This window comes from Phodopus roborovskii, unplaced genomic scaffold (assembly GCF_943737965.1).
Source record: "Phodopus roborovskii unplaced genomic scaffold, PHOROB, whole genome shotgun sequence".
Classification (NCBI taxonomy): Eukaryota; Metazoa; Chordata; class Mammalia; order Rodentia; family Cricetidae; genus Phodopus; species Phodopus roborovskii.
The window spans coordinates 480,328-501,899 of record NW_026126470.1 but is presented as its reverse complement, the minus strand read 5'-3'; the positions used below and the strand labels follow the sequence as shown (position 1 = coordinate 501,899).

Below are 21,572 nucleotides of genomic sequence, written 5' to 3'. Positions count from 1 at the left end.
AAACTAATCCATGTACAAGAGACTGATTCTTAACAAAGAATAAAAAATTAACATTAGAGAAAGGACATCCTCTTCAATAAACTGTCCTGAAAAAACTGGGCATATAAATGTAGACGATTTCAATTTGACCTCAATTTCCCACAGCATACAAAAAAAAAAAAAAAAAAAAAAAATCAACCTTAAGTGGATAAAAGGCGGCCAGGTGGTGGTGGCACATGTCTTTAATCCCAGCATTTGGGAGGCAGAGACAAGATCTCTGAGTTTGAAACCAGCCTGGTCTACATAGTGAGTTCCAGAACAGCCAGCGCTTCACAGGGAAACCCTGTCTCTAAAAGTCTTTAAAAAAAAAAAAAAACAAAAAAAGTGGATAAAACACCTAAATGTAATGCCTCAAGCTGAGTAATTAATGTACTACTGGAAAAGATTTCAAATCATTGCCACCTCCAATTTCCCAGACAGAACCTGAAAGACAAAAGAAACTAAAGTGAAAACTGACAAATCTCTCTGATGGGAGATGTCATTCTGTACATGTTTCTCATACTGGTTAATGAATAAAGCACTGTTGGCCAATAGGAAAGGAAGATAGGCGGGACTAGGAGACAAGGAGAAAAGAGGAAGTAGTAAGGGGGCCAAGATGGAGAGTCTGGAGAAAGCAGTATGCCGCCGGCTCCCCGGTAAGAAAAATACATTGATCAGCAGAAATGGGTTAATACTTAAGACAGAGCTAGCCGATAAGAAACTAGTAACCGGGCCAACAGCTTAATATCAAATACAGAGTCTCTGTGCATTATTTGGGGCTGGCGCGGCGGCGGGACAAGACTAGGTGGCGGGACAAGACTAGGTGGCGGGACAAGACCAGGCGGCAGGCGGAAAAACCGTACGCCTTACACCTCTCCCCTTACAGGCTGACGACGGTGCTGTACTTGTTACTGAGGGGGAGTAGTTACCAGTCTTATCCAGCTGTAAATCCTGTGGCCTACAATCAGAACCAGCCTAGGAGGACACTGGCACTATAGTGGCACTTATGGGAGTAATCATCACTTTATGACTGTTCTAAAAATTTAAGATGGAACTCAGATCTGGACACTACTGCTGGGGCCAAGAATTTGTGGTTAGACAGAATGTACGCACTAAGAAAGAACCTACTCATGTTATTCTGCCAACAGGACATAGTACTATACTAACTCCTAATGAGTTATCACTATACACATAGATCAGTGTATCTGTCAAGCCTCATTTGAGAAGGCTCTTTTTGCAGTAGATGGTGATTACATGGAGACCACACTGCTAAGGTGCAAAGAATAAGATCCATGCAAGCTCAAGCCAGACAACATCCCAGCATAGAAAAGGAGGTGATCATGAAGTTCCTCCCTCCAGTTGATGGCTGCAGGAAGGGATTTTCTCTAAGGGTAAGCCTTTGGTAAGTCAGAGCCACTCCAGGAGATGGCGACACATCCAAGATTTTTATAGACATTACTAACTGGACTTTTGAAAAACCGAGGACACACAGTTCAAGTATAGAAGGAGGAGAGATCTGGTAGGAGTTGGAGGAGGAGGTAATACAATGTATGCAATTCTCAAAGAATTAATAAAAATTGTCTTAAAGACATCTAAATAAATGGAAACATGAGAAAGTGAAAGAATGATATATAAGATGGAAATATTAATAAAATCAGACACAGCATCAAAAATTAAGTCTAGGGCTTAAAAATATATCAGCTAGCCAAATGTGGTGGCGCACACCTTTAATCCAAACTATCAGAAAGCAGAGGCAGGTAGATCTCTGCATTCCAGGCTACCTTGATCAGTTGAGTAGAAACGAGTCCAGAGTCCTCTGCTTTTAAGTCCTTGGTGCACATCAAGACACATCAGGTATCAGACTGGGGTCAGTTGGGGTCAAACCATCCCAGGGTTAGGTATCCATCATTTTATGGATCCAGGTGAAGAAACCATACCCTTCCCTCAGTATGCTATGCCTAATAAATCCTTGGCCATGGTTTCCTGGAAATGACGATAATGCAAGTGTGTGCACCTGTAGTTTCAATTTACCCTGATACCTGTATGAGGTGGCTCCCTTTATCCTCCCAGGCTTAAGTCACTGGTCCAGTGTGCTGGACCAGTGATGCCTGACAGATGTGCTTGTGAGTGTACCCACAATTAACTCAAAGGCTACCAGGTTCACACAAAATGAAACAGCTTATAGTGTGTACAACTTGATCTCAGCACATTCAACATGCCAAGAGCAGGGAGATACTTTTAACCACGATTCCCAGATTCAGCAAAACTCTCCCTCAAAATTCATTGAGGAAATCAAAACATTCATAAACAAAAGCTAAGTGATTTCATTATTACTGCATCTGCCCTGTAGGAAGAAAGGAAGGAAGGGAGGGAGGAAGGAAGGAAGGAAGGAAGGAAGAAAGGAAGTTGTGCAAGGTGAAAGAATACAAAACATAGAGATAAAATAAGCAGAAGTCCTTGATGTTTAATGACAGATGCTAACTTCCCAGAGTCTGACACAGCAATCTGATGATGCCCTACCAATTCTTACAAAAGACTCCAGTCCCTCTTAATTAGGCAATTCATTCCTTCTTATATTCATACTCCCCCACCCCCTTCCCCGTGCAAACATGTGTGCCTTGAATTTGCCTACTGTGTTTCTCTCCATGGTGTTTTGTTTTGTTTTGTTTTTTTAAATTGAGACAGGGTCTCTCTGTGTAACAGCTCTGGCTGTCCTGGAACTCACTTTGTAGACCAGGCTGACCCAGAACTCAAGGAGATCTGCCTGCCTCTGACTCCCAAGTGGATTAAAGGCATAAGCCATCACTGCCTGGCAAGAACTAAGTTTTTTAAGTTACAGAAATTAAACTAGTATAAATTCAATATAAAATACTTTCAATTTAGGATAGTAAAAATAATTCACACAGCAGCTCTAAGTAAAATGGAGAAATATACTCAAGTGGAAATAGGAAGGGGATTATATTATCTAATTAAAACAAAACAAAACAAATAAGTCAGGAAATGACCAGAAAAGCTATTCAGAAGATAAAAACCTAACACTAAACAATGACGTAAGTAAGCTTGTCTCAAGGGTCTCACTCACCAACATCCCAGGCAGCCTTTCCCTGGATACCACAGGGAATTAGGTAGAGGTCTCCACTCCATTACAGTGGACCAAAGTAAGACCAAAAACCAGCTGGGCAAACTTCTAACTCTGCATCTCCATGTCTGATGTCAAAACACTCTTCAGCTCTCCAACTCTACTCAGCTTTGCTAACTGCAACATCTTTCTCTTGGGCTGGTTCCCCCTGTTAGCAGTTCTCCTCAGCAAGTATCCCAAAGTTCTGGCATCTCCAACATCTTGGGGTCTCCAAGGCAAACCAGGCTTCACCTTCACAACTTCACAAAACGGCCCACCCCTCACACATGCCTTGCCCCAGCAGCTTTCCTTAGTCTAAGAGGAAGATTCCATAACCCGTTTCTTCTACCTTGACTCTAAAGCCAGAATCATGTGGCTGAAGCTGCCAAGTTATGTTGCTGGGGATGGAACATGGCCCCCTCCTTCAATAACATTTCTACCAACTTTCTGTGTTCAATGATTTCCTTCACTGCCTAAGCTCCGCTGTCCTGAATCTCGATCTGTAGACCAGGCTGGCCTCAAACTCAAGATCTGCCTGTCCCTGTCTTCTGAGTGCTGGGATCAAAGGTGTGCGCCACCACATCTGGCTCTGAGCTGTACTTCAATTCCTTTTCACCAGTTGGACACTTAGCTGTGTGGGATCTTGTCCTAGGGTTACCACTCTCTTTATTCCATTTCTTTGTCTGTTTACCTTATTGAACACAGGACTTGGCTCCATTTCACTTCTTCGTGCCCCTTTTCTCCTCAAATTGTACACTGTGCATTTTACCTTGCTCAGCTTTCTTCTTTCCATTATAAATCTTCATTACAGTTACCAATAATAACCACATGACAGAGTCCAATAGGCTGTTTTGAGATTTCCTCTGCCAATGGAATTAGTCCAAATCTCTTCACTGTAGTCTCAAGCAGACTCTTCAGAGAAGGGAAAAAAGCAGCCATATCCTTCACTAAAATATCACAAGAACTGTATCTAGGCAACATACTAAACCCTTCTCTTCTGAAACATCTTGAGCCGGGCTCCCACAGTTCAAATCACTCTCAGCGCCACTGGCTTCCATGCACCTACCAGTACAGCCCATTAAGCGGTGCTTAAAGCATTCCACTGCTTTCCAAACCCGAAGTACCAAAGTCTCAGTTCCTCCAAACAAAAGCATGGTCAGGCCAATCACAGCAATATCCCATCCTCATGTTCCAACCAGTCTTAGTTAGGGTTTCTATTGCTGTGAAGAGATACCATGACCACAGCAACTCTTATAGAGAAAAACATTTCATTGCGGGTGGATTACAATTTCAGAGGTTTAGTCCATCATCATCATGGATGAACATGGCAGTACGCAGGCAGACATGGTGCTGGGAAAGGAGCCGAGAGTTCGACATCTTCATCTACAAGCAGCAGAAGCAACTGTGACACCGGGTGTAGCTTGAGTATAGGGACCTCAAAGCTGGCTGCCACAGTGACACATTTTCCCCTACAAGGACAAACCTACTCCAAAAAAGCCACACCTTATAATAGTGCCACTCCCTACGGGGGCCATTTTCTTTCAAACCACCACACAGATTATATGTCTATCATTGACTGGATGGGTAAGGAAAAAGTGGTACATTTACATACTGGAACATTACTCAGCTGTTAAAAAGCAAAATAAAATTCTTAGAAATTCTTAAATACATGGATGAAGCTAAAAAAAAAAAAAAAAATCATGAATGAAGTAACCTGGACCCAGAAAGACAATATGGTATTCACTTATATATGGATGTGATGTGGGATGTCCTTCCATATGCCTCAAATATGTGTTGTTTTTAGTGTTTGATGAATAAAGTTGTTTCAGCCAATGGCCAGGAAAAATAGAGCTAGGCAGGAAATCCAAACAAAGACACAGAGAGAATGAAGGCGGAGTCAGAGGCGCCATGCAGCTGCCTAAGGAGTAACATGTTGGAGCATTACCAGGAAGCCACAGCCTGGTGGCAATATACAGATTAATAGAAATGGGTTAGTTTATAGGTAGAGCTATACAGTTATAAGTCTGAGCCACTGGCCAAACAATTATAATTTAATGTTAGCTTTGGTGTGATTGTTTCATAAGTGGCTATGGGGACCTGGCGGGTGGAAGAAGAACTGGCCCAGTGAAAATGGGCGAGACAGAGAAAAACATTCAACTACATGGACGTTAGCTGGTAAGTCTCGATAAGCAGGCTACAACCAATGTAAGCACCGAGGTTAGGTACAGAGTAAAGAGGTTAGGAACACCCTAGGAAGCAGCACCCATGGGCTGCTCTCTACAAAAGATAAAAGCAGAGGGAAAAAAAAAAAGGCCCTAACTCACTGAACACAGACAAGCTGAGCTGGTGCCCATCTAGACAGAGCCTTCTGGAAGGCTCACTACCTAAGAAGAAAGGGAAATACCAAGCCAGCTATAAACACTTCAGTCCTCAACAGCAAGATGCACTATTGCAACAGTGGCACAAAGCTTGTGGAAGTAACCAACCCATATCTGACTGGCTCACCCCATAGGTGGAACCCATCCCAAAGGGGGCTCAGATGCCCATGAAACTGAGACTAGGTCGGCAAGGGACCTAGGGGAAAACCAAGTACTGTTGTTATGCTAAAAGGAAAATAGCAATAAAATGGCTCCTAAGAACACTCTGCTATGTTCACAGATCAGGGTTTTGCTTGCCATCAGAGAAGCTTTCTGCTGCAGGAGGTGGGAATAAAAACTGAAACCCACAGCTGGACAATGTGCAGACTGTGAGAGACCTTGGGATACTCGGTCTTAAGTGGGATGTCTCTATCAATTCTGTCACCTCATAGCTCTAGGAACCCTGTAGAAGAAGGCAGGAAGAGTGTAAGAGCCAAGGGAATAGAGAACACCAAGGAAATAAGGTCTTCTAAACACAGCAGGATTGATGCACACATGAAATGACAGAGACTGTGGCAGCATGCACCCTTTTCTCTGACATACACATGCACGCTCTGACCTCTGCCCTACATGCAAATCAACATTAAAAATTTAACTTACATTCAGGCATGGTCATGCACACATTTCATCCCAGCATTTGGGAGGCAGAGGTCTCTGAACCTCTTTGAGGTCAGCCTGGTCTACAGAGTGAGTTCAAGGACAGTGAGGCCACATGGAAAAACTCTGACTCGAAAAAAACAAAAAGAGTAAGAAATTATCTTACTATCAAAATTGAGTACTTGGGGCATCTAGGGAAGATGATGGGCAAGAAGCTACCTTCATTTTAGCCAAAGGGAAGAAGAGCTTCAGAAATCCAGAAAGGCGATGAAATGATATCAAAATGGTATGGGGGAGAAGATGGACAACGAACAGATGAGAAGTAAGGTAAACACAGGGTCATCTGGGCTCCCTGTCACAGGGAGGGAAGCAGAAACCACTTCTACAGGTTGAGAGATGGGCAATCCCACTCTCAAGCTCAAAGTCCTCACAAGTCTCAAACCCAGTACAAGTTTTGGTTAAGACAGAACTTGGTCAAAGATAAATCCCAGTTTCTACTACCTGACTTGATGACTGCTGCCACAAGGCATCCTGAGAGAGCGCCTATCTATCATTAAAAATTGTGCTACCATGGGGGCCTGAGAAAGGTAACAACCACAGAGAGGACCTAGGGAGGCAGTTATAGAAGCAGCTGGCCAGGGGTTACCTTATCAACTGGGATTAATATTGGAACTTTTTAGTCATGAGGCTGAGGCCAAGAATATATTAAACTCTAGAGCTAACTACTGTTTGCTGCTACAGAGTCCAAGAAATCTGACATTCCAGGGATGTACCTGACACCCCTATCTGCAATAGGAAGTCTTCAAAGTCCAATGTATGCTGTTTAATTTTATGTCAACTTGACTTAAGCTAGGGTTACTGGAGAAGAGGGAGTTTGAATTGAGAAATGTCTCCCCAAGACTGGGCTAAAGGCAAGCTTGTAGGGCATTTTCTTAGTGATTGACATGGAAAGCCCCAGCCCACTGTAGGTGGGGTCACCGCTGGGTAGGTGGTCCTGGGTTATATAAAAAAGTAGGCTGAGCAAGCCATGGGGAAGAAGCCAGTAAGCAGCACACTCCATGGCCTTTGCATCCAGGTTCCTGTCCTGTTTGGATTCCTGCCTTGACTTCCTTTGATGATAAACAGCAATATGGAAGCATAAACCAACTAAGTCCTCTAACCCAAGCTGGCTTTGGTCATAGTGTTCCATTATAGCAACCTATGATGTAACCTAGCTAGTAACCCTAAGACACAATGGCAGGTCCTTCACCTATAATGATCTCAGTACTGTGATTGCTTCCTATACTCCAAACACACTAGGCAGACAACCCTTCAACTAAACATCAGTCACCCTGGGAATATGACTTAGAATATCCCTAGAAGGCGAAAGACCTGAATGAGATACCTTTTAAACCACTGTCAACAAATATGAATCAAGAATTATCATCAGTCTATAATCCTTACATCATCAGCTAAAGCTTATCAAGATGTACCAAAACAATTAGTAAAAATAATCTATTATCACAGAGAGTCAAAGCTTAGAAGGAACCTTAGAGGACATTGAGTTCAAATCCTTCTATCTTAAATGCTGACACTCAACAAGCACCAATAATCACTCCTGGTTTCACTGTTTATGCATTGTATAAAGCCATTCTATGTCACACATAAACACCTATCTTACCTTTCTGGTGATGCCTTAGAAGTGACAGGATGCCCACGGACACCTTTTTTGTTTTTGTGGTCTAGACAGATGACTTTATTTCTTAGACTTCTTGTCCACTAAGAAAAAATAAAAAATATTTCAATAATAAATATAATGAGCAAAAGCACTTGTATTTCTAGTTAGATAGTCAATACAGTCAAATCCCTATTTGTCTATTAACTTTTATCTTATGAGTATGCTTGTTTTGTCTACATGTATGTCTGTGAGTCACAGGAGTGCCTGGGGCCTGAGGAAGCTAGAAGACTGTATCCAGTCCCCTGGTACTAGAGTTACAAATGGTTGTGAGCTACCATGTGAGTACTTAGAATCAAACCTGGGTCCTCTGCAAGAGCATCAAGTACTCTTCACAACTGAGCCATCTCTCCAGCCCCCCAGCTACATTCTTAGTAGCACACAGAGAAAACTAAAGGCAATCTATAAAATACCTGCCTTTTTCCAAGTGTTGAGATACAAATATACCAAAAGCAATAAGAAGCCATTTTAAAATAGTAGTTAGTCAAAAATCAAGACTAAGATTACAAAGATTAACAACAGTAATAATTGGAACTCTGTTAGAAGGAAATGGTAACAGGTTAAGAGAGCAGCTCAGAGGTACAACACTTGCCTAACATGCATAAGTCAATGAGTTAACTTATGCATGTTTCAATTACTTCATTTTGAAATATGTCATATGATTTAGCAAAATTATTACATGCCAGGTTACATAAAGTAAATGCATTTATAACCATTACAAAAGATTAAAAGTGGTTCTTTGTGAATTGCTGCATAAGAAATAGCAAGACCCCTTTGCAGGGTTTAGTTTTCTTATGAGTAGAGGTTAAAACTTGGTTTATTAGTTGAAATAATGGCACATGCCTGTAACTCTGGTACTCAGGAAGTGGAGGCAGGAGGATTAGGTCAAGGCACTCCCAACTATACCGTGAGTTAAGAGATTATCCTAGGAAACATAAGACTGTTTTAAAACAAAAGAAGTAAAATGAATTTTAATATATTGCGTGGACCTAAGCACATAAGTTATTTTTTTCTCTAGGCCTTTGTTTCCTTATTTGAAAATAGGCTTAATGATAATAATAACTACTTTATTCTGTGAATGTGTACACCTTCCTCTATTGTGCTCCACCTTCTTTTTTAGACAAGGTGTCTTTACTGAATGTAGCACTCAACATTTTGGTTAAGCTGCCGGGCCAGTAAGCTGTTCTATCCCCGTCCCCCTAAAACTGAAACTCTGGTCATGAAACATCACTCCTGCTTTTATGAGAGGGATGGAGATCTGAACTCTGATACTCGTGCTTATGCAGAGAGCACTTTTACCCACTGAGTCATCTACCCCACTGTTAGCAACTTCTTTGAAAAGATGTAACATCATCTCAGATGAAGTTTTAGTGACTTACATATGCTTCATCTAAAAGATATCTGTACATATATTAATACTGTCCATAATATTCAAAAGAGAAAAACAACTCACATGTGCATCAAGAGATGAATGGTTAAACAAAGCAAGGCGCATTAAGTGTAAACATGTGTACACTTAGAAAGACAGCCTTACAAAAGAGGAAGCTTCTGAGTCTGGTGGCATATGCCTGTAACCCCAGCATTTAAGGAAATGAAGGCAAGCTGATCAGGAGTTCAAGATCAGCCCAGCCATATAGTAAGACTATGTTTCAAAACATTTTCTTAAAAGAAGAAACATGTTACAATATGCTACAAATCTTGGCATTTACTGTAAGTGAAATAAAGCAGCAAAAAAGACAAACATTGGCTTTCCATTCAAATCACATAATTGGAGTAACCAACCAAATTTATAGGCAGTGGAGTGAGGCTGGAGTGAGCAGACAATAAGGAACTATTATTCAATGGGCACAATATTTCATTTTTCAAGATGGATAAACTTGACAGCTGAATAACAACAAAAATGTATGAAATGTCACTAAACTCTTAAATGAATAAGGGGGCCTGGGAAAAAAGGGCAGCTCCCCATGACTTGGGGGTTGTCCTGCTTATCTAGGGCCTTGGGATGATGACCTCAGCAGCCAGCTCTGGTGACTCAGTCCACAGCTGTTGTTCCAATGGGAATGGGAACCTGAAACATTTCACAATGCTAACCAAATACAGAGCAGCTGCTTTGGGATAAGCCAGGAAAGCAGGCTTGTAAAAGCATAAGTTTCTGTCCTGCCCAGTCCTGCAGCCATTCAATACCAAATAAATACACAGAGGCTATATTAATTATAAATCGTTTGGCCTATTTCTCAGGTGTATTACTTGCTAGCTCTTACAACTTAAATTCACCCGTTATTCTTGTCTATGTGTAGCCACATGGCTTGGTACCATTTTTCAGTAAGACATTCTTATCTTGCTTCCTCTGTGTCTAGCTGTGGACTATGTCTCTGCCTTTCCTCTTCCTGGAATTCTCCTAGTCTACTCACCCAGCCTATGCTTCCCTCCTGGCGACTGGCCAATCAGCATTTTATCAAACCAATATGAGGACAAATCTTTACAGTGAACAAGAGCATTATCCCACATCATTTTCCCTTCTTTTCTAAATTAGAACCCTGAATCTAATCTCTGTTGTTTAGCTTTTTTCCTAACCATTATCCATAACAAATCATAACCAAGATGCTACACACAAACAACCATAATCCATTTTGGGGGAATGTGGGAATAGTTTTCTAGGCTAGATTTTTGTTTTGAAAAAAAAAAACAAAAACAAAAACAAAAGAGGAATACAGATATGACAGGATAATAAGGGTAGATTATAGAATCTACTCTGAAAATAGAAAAGGAAGGATAAGATAAAAAGGTAGAATACTGAATCCACTGTTAAAAAGCAACTATTACTTTTAAATATTTTACATTGGATTGGAGTTTTATATATTGTATACAAATGTTGAATACTGATACAAATTTGAGATTAATTTTGTTAAAACATACTGTACATACATTTCTAATTTTGTTCAAGGTATTGTACCTATACAGCTCATTTAACAATGTAATGAAAATTTCTAACCCTCAAAAGTTATTAGTATCAGCTATATTGGATAAAAAAGAAATGCAGTTTAGCAATTAGTCAACTATTAAAATCGAACTTGTAGTCATATTAGGTATGTTTACAAGATCAAACATGTATTTTATAAAGATGCATCATCTTCAAACACTTCAGAGATCTACAGGATATGGCATTTAATATGTTTTAATACACAGGTTCTTTTTTTAATGACAATGAGACATGTCTGCTCCTGGCAGCATAAATCTACATTGGAGAAGATGATGGGCATTGAAGAAACTCCACATGGAGTTTACTTTCTTTGTGGTAAAGTTAAGCACTGTGTAGGAAGTACCCATGCCTCAACTGCTGACAGTATACTGTCCAAATTGGACAAGCAGGACACCAAAAAGTGCAACTGCAAACCTTGCCGAGACAAGGTGGTCCGGTCCTTCAGATTATCCTGCTTCATGGGTAAGTCTGTCAGAAATGCTAGGCCTATAGGCCAACAACAGATGTCCCAACATTACACAGGTAATTTGGGTGACTGTCCAGGCAGCCAGCTGTTTCTCTCATTTCTCGCATTTCTTGGAAGTCACTTTCTTGCACTTCCTGCTTACTCAATTAATATTTCCTTCTCTGGTCTCTGAGAAAACTGAAGACTAGATAGTATAGTTACAGTTTTCCGTGTTTACAAGACTCAGAAAAGAAACTGACTAAAGATGTGCTAAGTGTAAAAGGTTTGAAAGACAGTAAAAGATAATTTTATATGCAAATTAGAGTAGAAAGTAAATTAGGTACAAGACCTTGGTCTCACCAAGAAAGGATAATAGAGTATTTTCTCTGAATTTGTCAAATGCTAATGAACTAGACATCGTTGATGTACTTATTGCTTGTATATATTGTATATAGTTGTTATAAATATTGTATATAGTTTTTCTTATATTAGTTATAACCTTTTTTTTAACCACCTCTGGCTTTCTATCCCTTTTCTATAATGATCCCTGAACCTTGGGGTTTGCAATACATCTGTTCCTTCAGGCTAAGCAATCGTTGCTGGCATTGCCATTGCTCCTGGTCACCCTCCAGAACTCCATGGTAACACCTATTACTGACAACACCACAAGACTGAATCATAGAAGATGGCAAAATCAAGCTGGTACTCTTCATCCCTTACTATCCAGCTTTCATAGTGCTGGATGGGGCTATGCACACTATCAGAAGAAACAAGGAACCATCAATCTTAGTAGCCAGCATGTGACAGACTTTCCTACAATCTCCTGCTGTGTGAACCCTGTTCCCATAGAACTGTTTATTCCCCTTGGAGGAATGTCTCCACCTGCCCAAGGAATGCCACAGGCAAGATGTTCCCTCCCCTTCCTCAGTTTAGCCTGCTCAAGGGCCTCAGGCAAACAGCCACACTCATCCATGAGACCTTCTATAGCTGAGCACATCTGGGAATAGTGATGAAAACTAGTCTGTACAATGTTCCATGTTTCTCTCTTCCTGCTTTGAACTTCAAGCTATCTGGAATAAAAGCCACCCAGAATGCTAGTAAAAGCACTGTTATGCAGCAAGAATCCCCTGGAGTCCCCTGGTTCTGTTGAATCTGAATTTTATTGCAATCCTTGGCAGTGGTCACTGAAGGGTTGTGATAAATTTCACCTAGCTGTAAACCCTGCAAGCTACAATGGCTCCTGTAAAGATGTGCCCATTAGTGCAACAGTGGCATGAACATCATGGGAGCAATCAACTACTTTTGCTTGCTTATTTTTTTTTTTTTTTTCCAGGCAGAGTTTCTCTTTGTAGCCCTGGCTTTCCTGGAACTTGCTCTGTAGACCAGGCTGACCTTATCAACTACTTTTCAATGCCATTTAAATCCCAATCCACAAGATGAAACCCATACCTGGCACTGTTACCAGGCCAAGAACTTACGGACAGACACATCATAGGCCCCCAGGGAGAACATACTACTATTATGCTACACAATGGACATAGTGATAAACCATCTCAAAATGATTTATCATGATATTAATAGATACCATCCCTCAACCCTCATCTGACAAGCTTCTGTTTACAGTAGATATGAATTACAGAGACCCACAACTGGCAAGAGGCAGAGAACAAGATACTGCAAAATGACAAAGAAATTTTTATTTGAGTAAAGAATTACAGAATAGGAGAAAATCTTTGCTAGTTACATATCTAACAAAGGATTGAGATCTAAAATATACAAAGAACTCAAAATATTAAACAACAAGAAATCAAATAATTCAGCTGTCTTAAATTTAATCCCAGAAGTTAGGAAGCAGAGGCAGGCAACTCTAAATTTGAGGCCAATCTGATCTACAAATTAAGTTCTAGACCAGCCAAGTATACACAGTGAGAGCCCATCTAAATAAAATATCAAGTAACTCAGCTAATAAGTAGGCTGATGAAATACAAAGTTCACAAAGATAAAATACAAATGGCTAATAATCATATTTTAAAAAATGTTAATAGTCACTAGGTATCAATCCAAATTAAAACTCACTGAGATGCCATTTTTCCCTAATTAGAATGGCAGTAATTAGGCAAACAACAAGCAACAACCACAAGCAAAGATGTGGACAAAGGCAAATCACTGCTGGTGGAAGAGCTTGTCTAGCAACTCTGGAAATGAGCACAGAACTACCACGTGACCCATCTATAACCATACTCCTCAGTGTTTACAAAAGGACTCAAAATCAACTGAAATATGTGCACATCATTGTTGACTGCGGCAGTATTCACAACAGCTAAGTTATGGAACCAACCAACTTCAGTGGTCAACACCAGAGAGGTGGCTGAGGAAAATGTGGTATATATAAACACAATAACACTTTGTTTGAACATAAAAAATCTGTCAAGGTCCCTGGTAGTCTAGTGGTTAAGATTCAGTACTCTCTGGGCTGGAGAAATGGCTCAGTGGTTAAGAGCACTGGCTGATCTTCCAGAGGTCCTGAGTTCTAATTCCCAGCAACACTGTGGCTCACAACAATCTGTAATGAGATCTGGTGCCCTCTTCTGGCCTGCAGGCATACATGCAGACAGAACACTCACTGCTGAGGCGCAGGATCAATTCCTAGTCAGGGAGCCTCTCTTCCCTGCCCCCGCCAGCCCCCCCCCAATCAGTGAAGTTATATCTTTTGAAGAAAATGAATGCAACTTAGTAATTAAGGAAATCAATCTCAAAAAGACAAAAATAATCTGTCTTTATCCATATGTTTTACTCACTCCTAGATGTTATAAAGATATACAAGATCTTGTATATGAAAGTTTAAGTGAAAGTAGGGGAACAAAGAGGACTAAGGGAAGAGAGAGAGGGAGGAAGAGGAGTATTAAGAAATTAAGGAGCTATATGCGCTTACAAGGCAATTCACTTGTTATATTTTAATTATGTGTCTCTGTGTGGGTATATTCATGGTCATGCAGGTGTCCATGGAAGACAAAGGCTTTAGTTTCCCCGGAACTAGAGCCACCTGATGATGGGGGGTAGGAACTGAATTTGAGTCCAACAAGAACAGTACACACTCTTAAATGATTCTCTCTATATAATTTTAATGGCAGAAATATATCTTAATATAATTTTAATACTACAAACTAGGCAAGGATGCTCACATACTATAATCTAGTTATTTTTCAGGAGTCTGAGGAAAGATGATTACTACAAGTTCCAGGCCAGTGTGGACAACATGAGCTACAGTGAGAGACAGTATATTGGGGGGGGGGGGGAAAAGACTGAATTCAAGGCACAGCAGGCTGGTGTGATGGCTCTGTAACAGCACTTGCTACACTAGCTTGGCATCCTCAGTTCGATTCCCAGCACCCTCATTGAAGTGGAAGGAAAGAACAGACTCCACCCACAAAGTTATCTTTGAACCTCTGCATGCACGCTCGGGCACTTGCATGCCCCACCATGGGCAGACACACACAGGAAAAAAGTAATCACTTTTTTTTTTTTTTTTTTTTTTTTTTTTTTTATTCAAAGTAGGGTTTTGAGTGATGACTAATCTTAGGAAAGCAAACCCATAATCCCTAGAGCTCTTTCTTCCCAATCTGAGCCAAACAAATGTTTCCTACAAAGGAGTGTAACTAGAAGAAGGGCTATTTTGCCAAAAACAGAGGGGTAAGCTGAGACTACCCCATGACTTCTTGTAGACATTCAGAGAGTTCTAGAAGTTTGACACGGAAAAGAAGGGATGCCAGATGTACACAATGACAGCAAGCTTAAAGCTGTTTCTAATAAATGAAGATGGGCTACAGTGAGCCACTATCAAAGCAAAACAAACAAGATTACTTTTCTTTCTTCCAAACTGGCAATCATTTTACTGTGATTTTCTTTATTACTTTGCCTACCTGGCAGACATCTTAAAGAGAGGAGTTCCTTCTTTTTATTAAGGTTTCAGAAATGTCTATCTATGGTGGAAAGAATAGAAAAGGCAAAGAAAGGTAGAAGCCAGGGGGATAGGCAGCCTTCTGAGAAACATCACCAGTGACCTATTTTCTCCAACCAGCCCCCATCTCTTACTTTTCACCATCTCCCAGTAATGCCACCAAACTACGGATCCATCAAGGCACTAATCCATTCACTAATCCTTGTGATGCATCACTGGCAATGCCCTCACAGACACACCCAGAGGTGAGCTTTTCTAATCACCTTAGCAGTTCTCAATCGAGGCAACCTGACCACCAAAATTAGCCATTATTGTGATAGTATCCAGAGCTGTTAAGTTTGTAGAGAAATTAATGCTCTCACTGGTGGCAACATAAACTGGTCCAAATTTTCTGAGACCGTTTTGTAACATCTACTGAAATTTAATACACAATTCCCTAAAATGTCCCACTCAAAAAGTGGCTCTCCATATTTCATACATATACATTATGCTTGCTGTAACAGTATTTCTACTTGATGTTTCATACAATGAAGTTTTACAGAATTATCATTTTTTAAAAAAAAATACATGCAGACACCAAAAAGGTAATCTCCAGCAAGCAAAAACTAGCAGATACCAGATCCTATGAAGGGTCTAGGAGATGAAGCAATAAATTGTTAATGGATACTAGGATGCAGTTCAGCATGAGAAATTGCATTAGTAAGATGTCTATGGTTGACAGCAGTCAAACATTTTCAATTAATTGGGCTCATAGATGGGCTTTTTTTGTTTTGCTTGTTTCCTTTTGGTTATTTGAGGCAGGGTCTCACCATATAGCTCTCTAGCTTCCTTAGAACTCACTCTGTAGACCAGGCTGGCCTCAAACTCACAGAGCTCCGACTACCTCTGCCTCTCAAGTGCTGGGATTAAAGGCCTGTGCCATATGCCTGGTAAAGATGGGATTTTCAACATTCCTAACACAAAGAAGCATGCTTGAGGTAAAAGACAGGCATAATCTAACCATATACATGTATTGAAATGTCTGAATTTATCTCAAATATGTATAATTATTGTATATCAATAAAAAACAAAATATATGGAAAGGCTAGTAAGAGAGTTCAGCATGTAACGCACTTGCTAGACAAGCCAGACAGATTGACCTGAATATATAAAACCTATAATAGAGAACTGACCCTGAAGACTGTCCTTTGACCTCCATGCACACACCAGAGCAATATGCATGCTTATGCACACACACAAATAAAAAACTTAAATATGTATTGAAATAAAGTTTTTAAAAAGTAGATTTAAGTGTGTTTAAAAAAAAAAAAAATGGGTAAAAACTGTCAGTAGCTGCTGAGGCCAGGCTTTGGCCGAGGAATCCCAGTAACTAAGACAGTCCCTACAGACAGGTGTGGTTGTAATTTCAGGTGTGGTTGTGCCTTTAATCCCAGCACTTGTGAGGCAGAGGCAAGCAGATTTCTATGAGTTCAAGGCCAGTCTGGTCTATACAGTGAGGTACTCCAGGACAGCCAGATCTTCATAGAAAGACTGTCTCAAAAAACAAACCAACAAACAAAAGAAAAAAAAAAGACTATACTATCCATGAAATAAAGCCTTTTAAAAAGTAATGAATGTTGGGTGACTATCCTTTGAGATGCCTACAACCAATACATTCTCAAGTGTGTCTGTTCCCTTCTTGAGTATTCTTCTTTCTCTTGCCCCGAACTCCTTAAAATCTCATAATTCTAACTCTGCTTCAAAAAATAATAAAGTTAAATTGAGGTTGCATGGCTGGAATACTAATCCAATTGAACTGTTGTTTTTATTTAAAAAAAACAAAAACAGATTCAAGTATGTGTACTTGAATGTGGTGGTTTGAAAGAGAATGGCCCCCATAGGCTCGTATATTTGCATCTTAGTCTCCACAGAATGGAGCTGTTGGAAAGGATTACAAGAATTAGGTATGTGGCCTCGTTGGAAGTATGTCACTTTGAGGTGGGCTTTGAGGTTTCAAACGCCCATGACAGGCCCAGTCTCCATCTGCCTCTCTTGGTTTGTAGATCACGACGTAGCTCTCCACTACTGCTCCAGTACCATGCATGAAGCTATGATCCCTGCTCCTTGCCATGATGATCTCTGAAATACGCTGGGTAAGCAAGCCCCTAGTTAAATGCTTTCTTTCCTAAGCGCTGCTTTGATCATGGTGTCTCTTCAAAACAATAGAACAGTGACTAAGACAAGGGCTAACCAGGAAGTGTCAAGAACAGTCAGACAGCTGTCCTCGCGGGAGGAGAGAAGGCTTAGGTAAAGCCCTCTGCCACCACCATTATCTTTCACTTGCAGACTCACCACTGTGAGGAAGTAATTTCTCGTGCTTAAACCATCTGGTCTATGGCAGTATGGTAGCCCTAGAACTAAAACAGCTACAAATAAATAAACTAGAATCTGAGAATAATTCTATTTTTACAAAATTCAAGTTTGGCCTGGTGGTTCGAGTCTATAATTCCCGCTGACCAGGAAGCTGAAGCAGAAAAGTCAAGAACTTAAAGGCCTGCCTGGACTACAGTGTGTGTTCAAGGCCAGCCTCGGTGACTTAGCAAGAGCCTGTCTTGAATTTGTTTAAAGAAAAGGACTGGGTATACTTCAGTGGTAGAACACGTGCCTAGAAAATGCAAGGCCTTAGGTTCAAGCCTACTACAAATAAATATATAACATAAAAAAAAAAAACAAAAAACAAAAGCAATCATAAGTTACTTCAAGCAAAAGAATAAAATTAGTTTTCTTTCTTTTTTTTTTTTTTTTTTTTTTTAATGACAGGGGACTGGAGAAATAGTTCAGTAGGTAAAGAGCCTGCCTTGCAAACACTAGGACCCACATTTTCAAAATGGAGGGGTGGTGGCATGTATTTGCAAACATGGTATCACAGGGTGACTGGGGGTCCCTAGGCAGCCAGCCTAACCTACTTGGTGAGTTCCAGGCCAGAGAGTGAGCCTATCTTTCAAAAAAAGGTAGACAGTATCAGAGGAAGAACCAACGGAGTTGTTATCTGGCCTCTGCATACACGTGTCCATAACCCACACACACTCATTAACACAGGCACACAGGCACACAGGCGCGCGCGCACACACACACACACCAACAGAGTTGTTATCTGGCCTCTGCACACATGTCCATACCCCCCCACACTCATTAACACAGGCACACACACACACACACACATACACGCATGTATGCACACACACACGCGCGCACACACAGAGTAGGACAAGACACGGTAGCACTGTGGAGGCTGAATCAGAGAGTTGAAGAGTGTAACACCACCCTGGGCTACTGTGAGACTGTCCCAAAAAGGAAAGAAGGGCTGAGTCAGAAGCAGGAGTGCATGTCTGTAGTCCCAGACACTCAGGGTGTCGAGGGAGTGGCATCCCACTCTAGGCGACATGGCCAGACCCCATCTCCAACAGCAAAAATAACAAAATGCTACTATAGGTAACTATCAGAACCCTACACCAATAACAAATCATAATATTAAAGGTCTAGATGTATACTCATAACCTTTTAAAAACATTTCTCTTTCTTTTTAACATTCATTTATTTACTATATATAGGTGTATACACACACACACACACACACACACACACACACGTGAGTATTTTGTATTCATGTATGTCTGTGTACCACTTACATGCTTATGGTTGCAGAGGAGAGAAGAGGGCATTGAATTCCCTAGAACTGGAGTGAGCTGTCATATAGGTGCTGGTAACTGAACCATAGTCCTCTAGAAGAGTAACTAGTACTTTCAACCACAGAGCTAGCTCTCTAACCCCCCAGAGTATCTTTTGGAATTCAGCTATAGCTCCAGTTAAAAGATACCCTCTTGCCAAGTGTGGTGGGGCACACCTTTAATCCCAGCACTCAGAAGGCAGAGGCAAGTGATCTCTAAGTTCAAAGGCAGTCTAGTCTACAGAGTAAGTTCCAGGATAGCCAGGACAACACAGAGAAACCCTGATGGGAGATGTCATTCTGTAAATGTTTCTCATGTTGGTTAATGAATAAAGCACTGTTGGCCAATAGGAAAGGAAGATAGGAGGGACTAGGAGACAAGGAGGAAATAAGTAGTAAAGGGCCAGGATGGAGAGTCTGGAGAGAACAGACCCGCCATTCCTCCGCTCTCGGTAAGACCACGTGGAAATACATAGAAATGGGTTAATAATTAAGACAGAGCTAGCCGATAAGAAACTAGCACCTGGCCAATAGCACTGTATCAAATACAGAGTCTCTGTGCGTTATTTGGGGCTGGCACGGCGGCGGGACAAGACCGGGAGGCGGGAGGAAAAACCCTACTCCTTACAAAACCCTGACTCCAAAATAGAAAGAGATACCTTTTCAAACATTAATTTAAAAAAAAATTAAGGAAGAACAATAATTTTACTAAACCTAAAGTTTTAGTGACCTTAAAATGATTTATTTTTATAATAATGAGATCAAAATTTCATAAATCAACCATGAATAAGGTATACTTAAACTGAAGGCCCAAGATCCTAATCTCCATAAGTTTTATTTTAACATATATCAGACATAAGCTATTATAAAATCTTTAATTACACAGAAAATTAAAAAGGACACATAAAAAAACAAAAATTTATTTACTAACATATTGTAAACATATCAAACAAAACGATGTACTTTAAAAGTGAGTTTACCCCCTTGGGGAGCTTCCAGCACTCTGAGCCTCTGAGTTTGGACAATGGTGACTGAGCAAGGGCATCCTCTGACTGTACAGCTAACAACTTTGTTATCTGAAACCAGGACAAGAAAACAGTTAGGTTAACTGAAATGTACAGAAGCAACCAACCGAGGCACTGTCTACTGCTCTACATAAACACTCTAACAGTTTTGAAGATTTCAGTTCAATACAGTTGCATTAAAAATATCTTCTCATAAGCATGAAATCAGGTAAATAAAGAATTACATTAGCTTCAAAATACTATGCTTTTGCCTAGTCTCTTCCCCTTCTAATCTATCTAATGCAGTTATATAACACACAAAGCCATTCATAATTATAATATCCAAAATACAACAATGGCACTCATTACTGACAAGTAAAAGTTTAGATTTAGGAATGTTTCATATCACCCACAGATTTAAAACTCTGCAATTCCACTTTATGGAGTTGCTAACTTCCTTCAGACAGGTTGCATTATTTTATATCTCTAACTATTTTTATATACTATTTCTTCAACCTAGGTTGCTCTTCCCTATATTTCTTATGAAATACTCTGGACTTGTCTGAAAATTATCTTCACAAGCATCATCCTTACTTGAAGCCACACCTTTAAAATAATTATTTTAAATTATTTATATTACTCATACCATATCACAGCTATTTCTATTTATCTATATAACGGTCTTCTTCAAACTGAGGGTCCTGGTTCTTCATTTTCTTTCTCTTTTTGTCTGTTTTTTGAGAAAGGATCTTTCTATATAGCCCCCAGCTAGCCTGGAACTTATTAAGCAGACCAATGCTGGCCTCAAACTTGTGGAAATCCTCCTGTCTCCCATGAGATGGGATTACAGACTTCTGTCTACTACACCCAAATACTTTATAATTTCGTGGCAGTTAAACTTTAAAAATTAATGCATGAAATGCAACAAGTTAGAAATCAGTTGTTTAAAACTTAAATACCTAAAACTTATAAATAACTAAGCATTAAATAACATACAAGGGGCTGAAGTTCAGCAGCAGAGTGCCGGCATAGCATGTACATAAGGCCCTAGGTTCAATTATCAAAACCCTCCTCCCCACTAGTGTTTCTATGAGAAGAAAGCCAGGAGGACAGAATACATTTGAAGAAAGTATACCTCAACTCTAACATCAATAGCTTACATCACTAAGGGATAGCTAATCTTGACTACCAATAACTTCCTACTTGTTGCTTTTCTGTATTAAACAGCGTTTCTTTGTAATTCTTCACTTGAAAAAAAAAAAAACAGTATCTCTAAAGCATTTACTTCAGTATCATATACTGTTGGGGGATCAAACTCAGGGCCTCCTGGTAAGAGTGATGAATAGTCTTGACAGTCAACTGGACAGAAAGACACTTGCACTGCACTGAGATTAGTAGAACACATCTGAACGTCTGTGAGGGTGTTTCCAGAGATTAAACCATGGGGCCTTACTTAATCCATAACATAACTAAGTGATGGTGACAGGTTCAAAATCTGAATAGATGACTGGAAAGCCGAGGGAAGGCAGCAAAGCCCAGCTAAGGAGGTATCTCCCTGGGTCATGCCTTGGAAGCATGCCATTCTGGCCCTGGATCACTTCTGTTACCCCTCTTC

General features: G+C 40.3%; 1 protein-coding gene across 1 annotated transcript in view; it reads right to left on the bottom strand.

Moving 5' to 3' along the window:
• The window catches only part of Senp7 (SUMO specific peptidase 7), a 99,058-nt gene that overhangs the window by 64,610 nt on the left and 12,876 nt on the right, over nucleotides 1-21,572 (bottom strand). The window contains exons 3-4 of the mRNA XM_051191690.1: nucleotides 19,934-20,029; nucleotides 7,811-7,908 (exon numbers count right to left, since the gene is read on the bottom strand). Of these exons, the coding sequence (XP_051047647.1) occupies nucleotides 7,811-7,908; nucleotides 19,934-20,029 (194 nt within the window). The remainder of the gene's footprint in view (nucleotides 1-7,810; nucleotides 7,909-19,933; nucleotides 20,030-21,572) is intronic.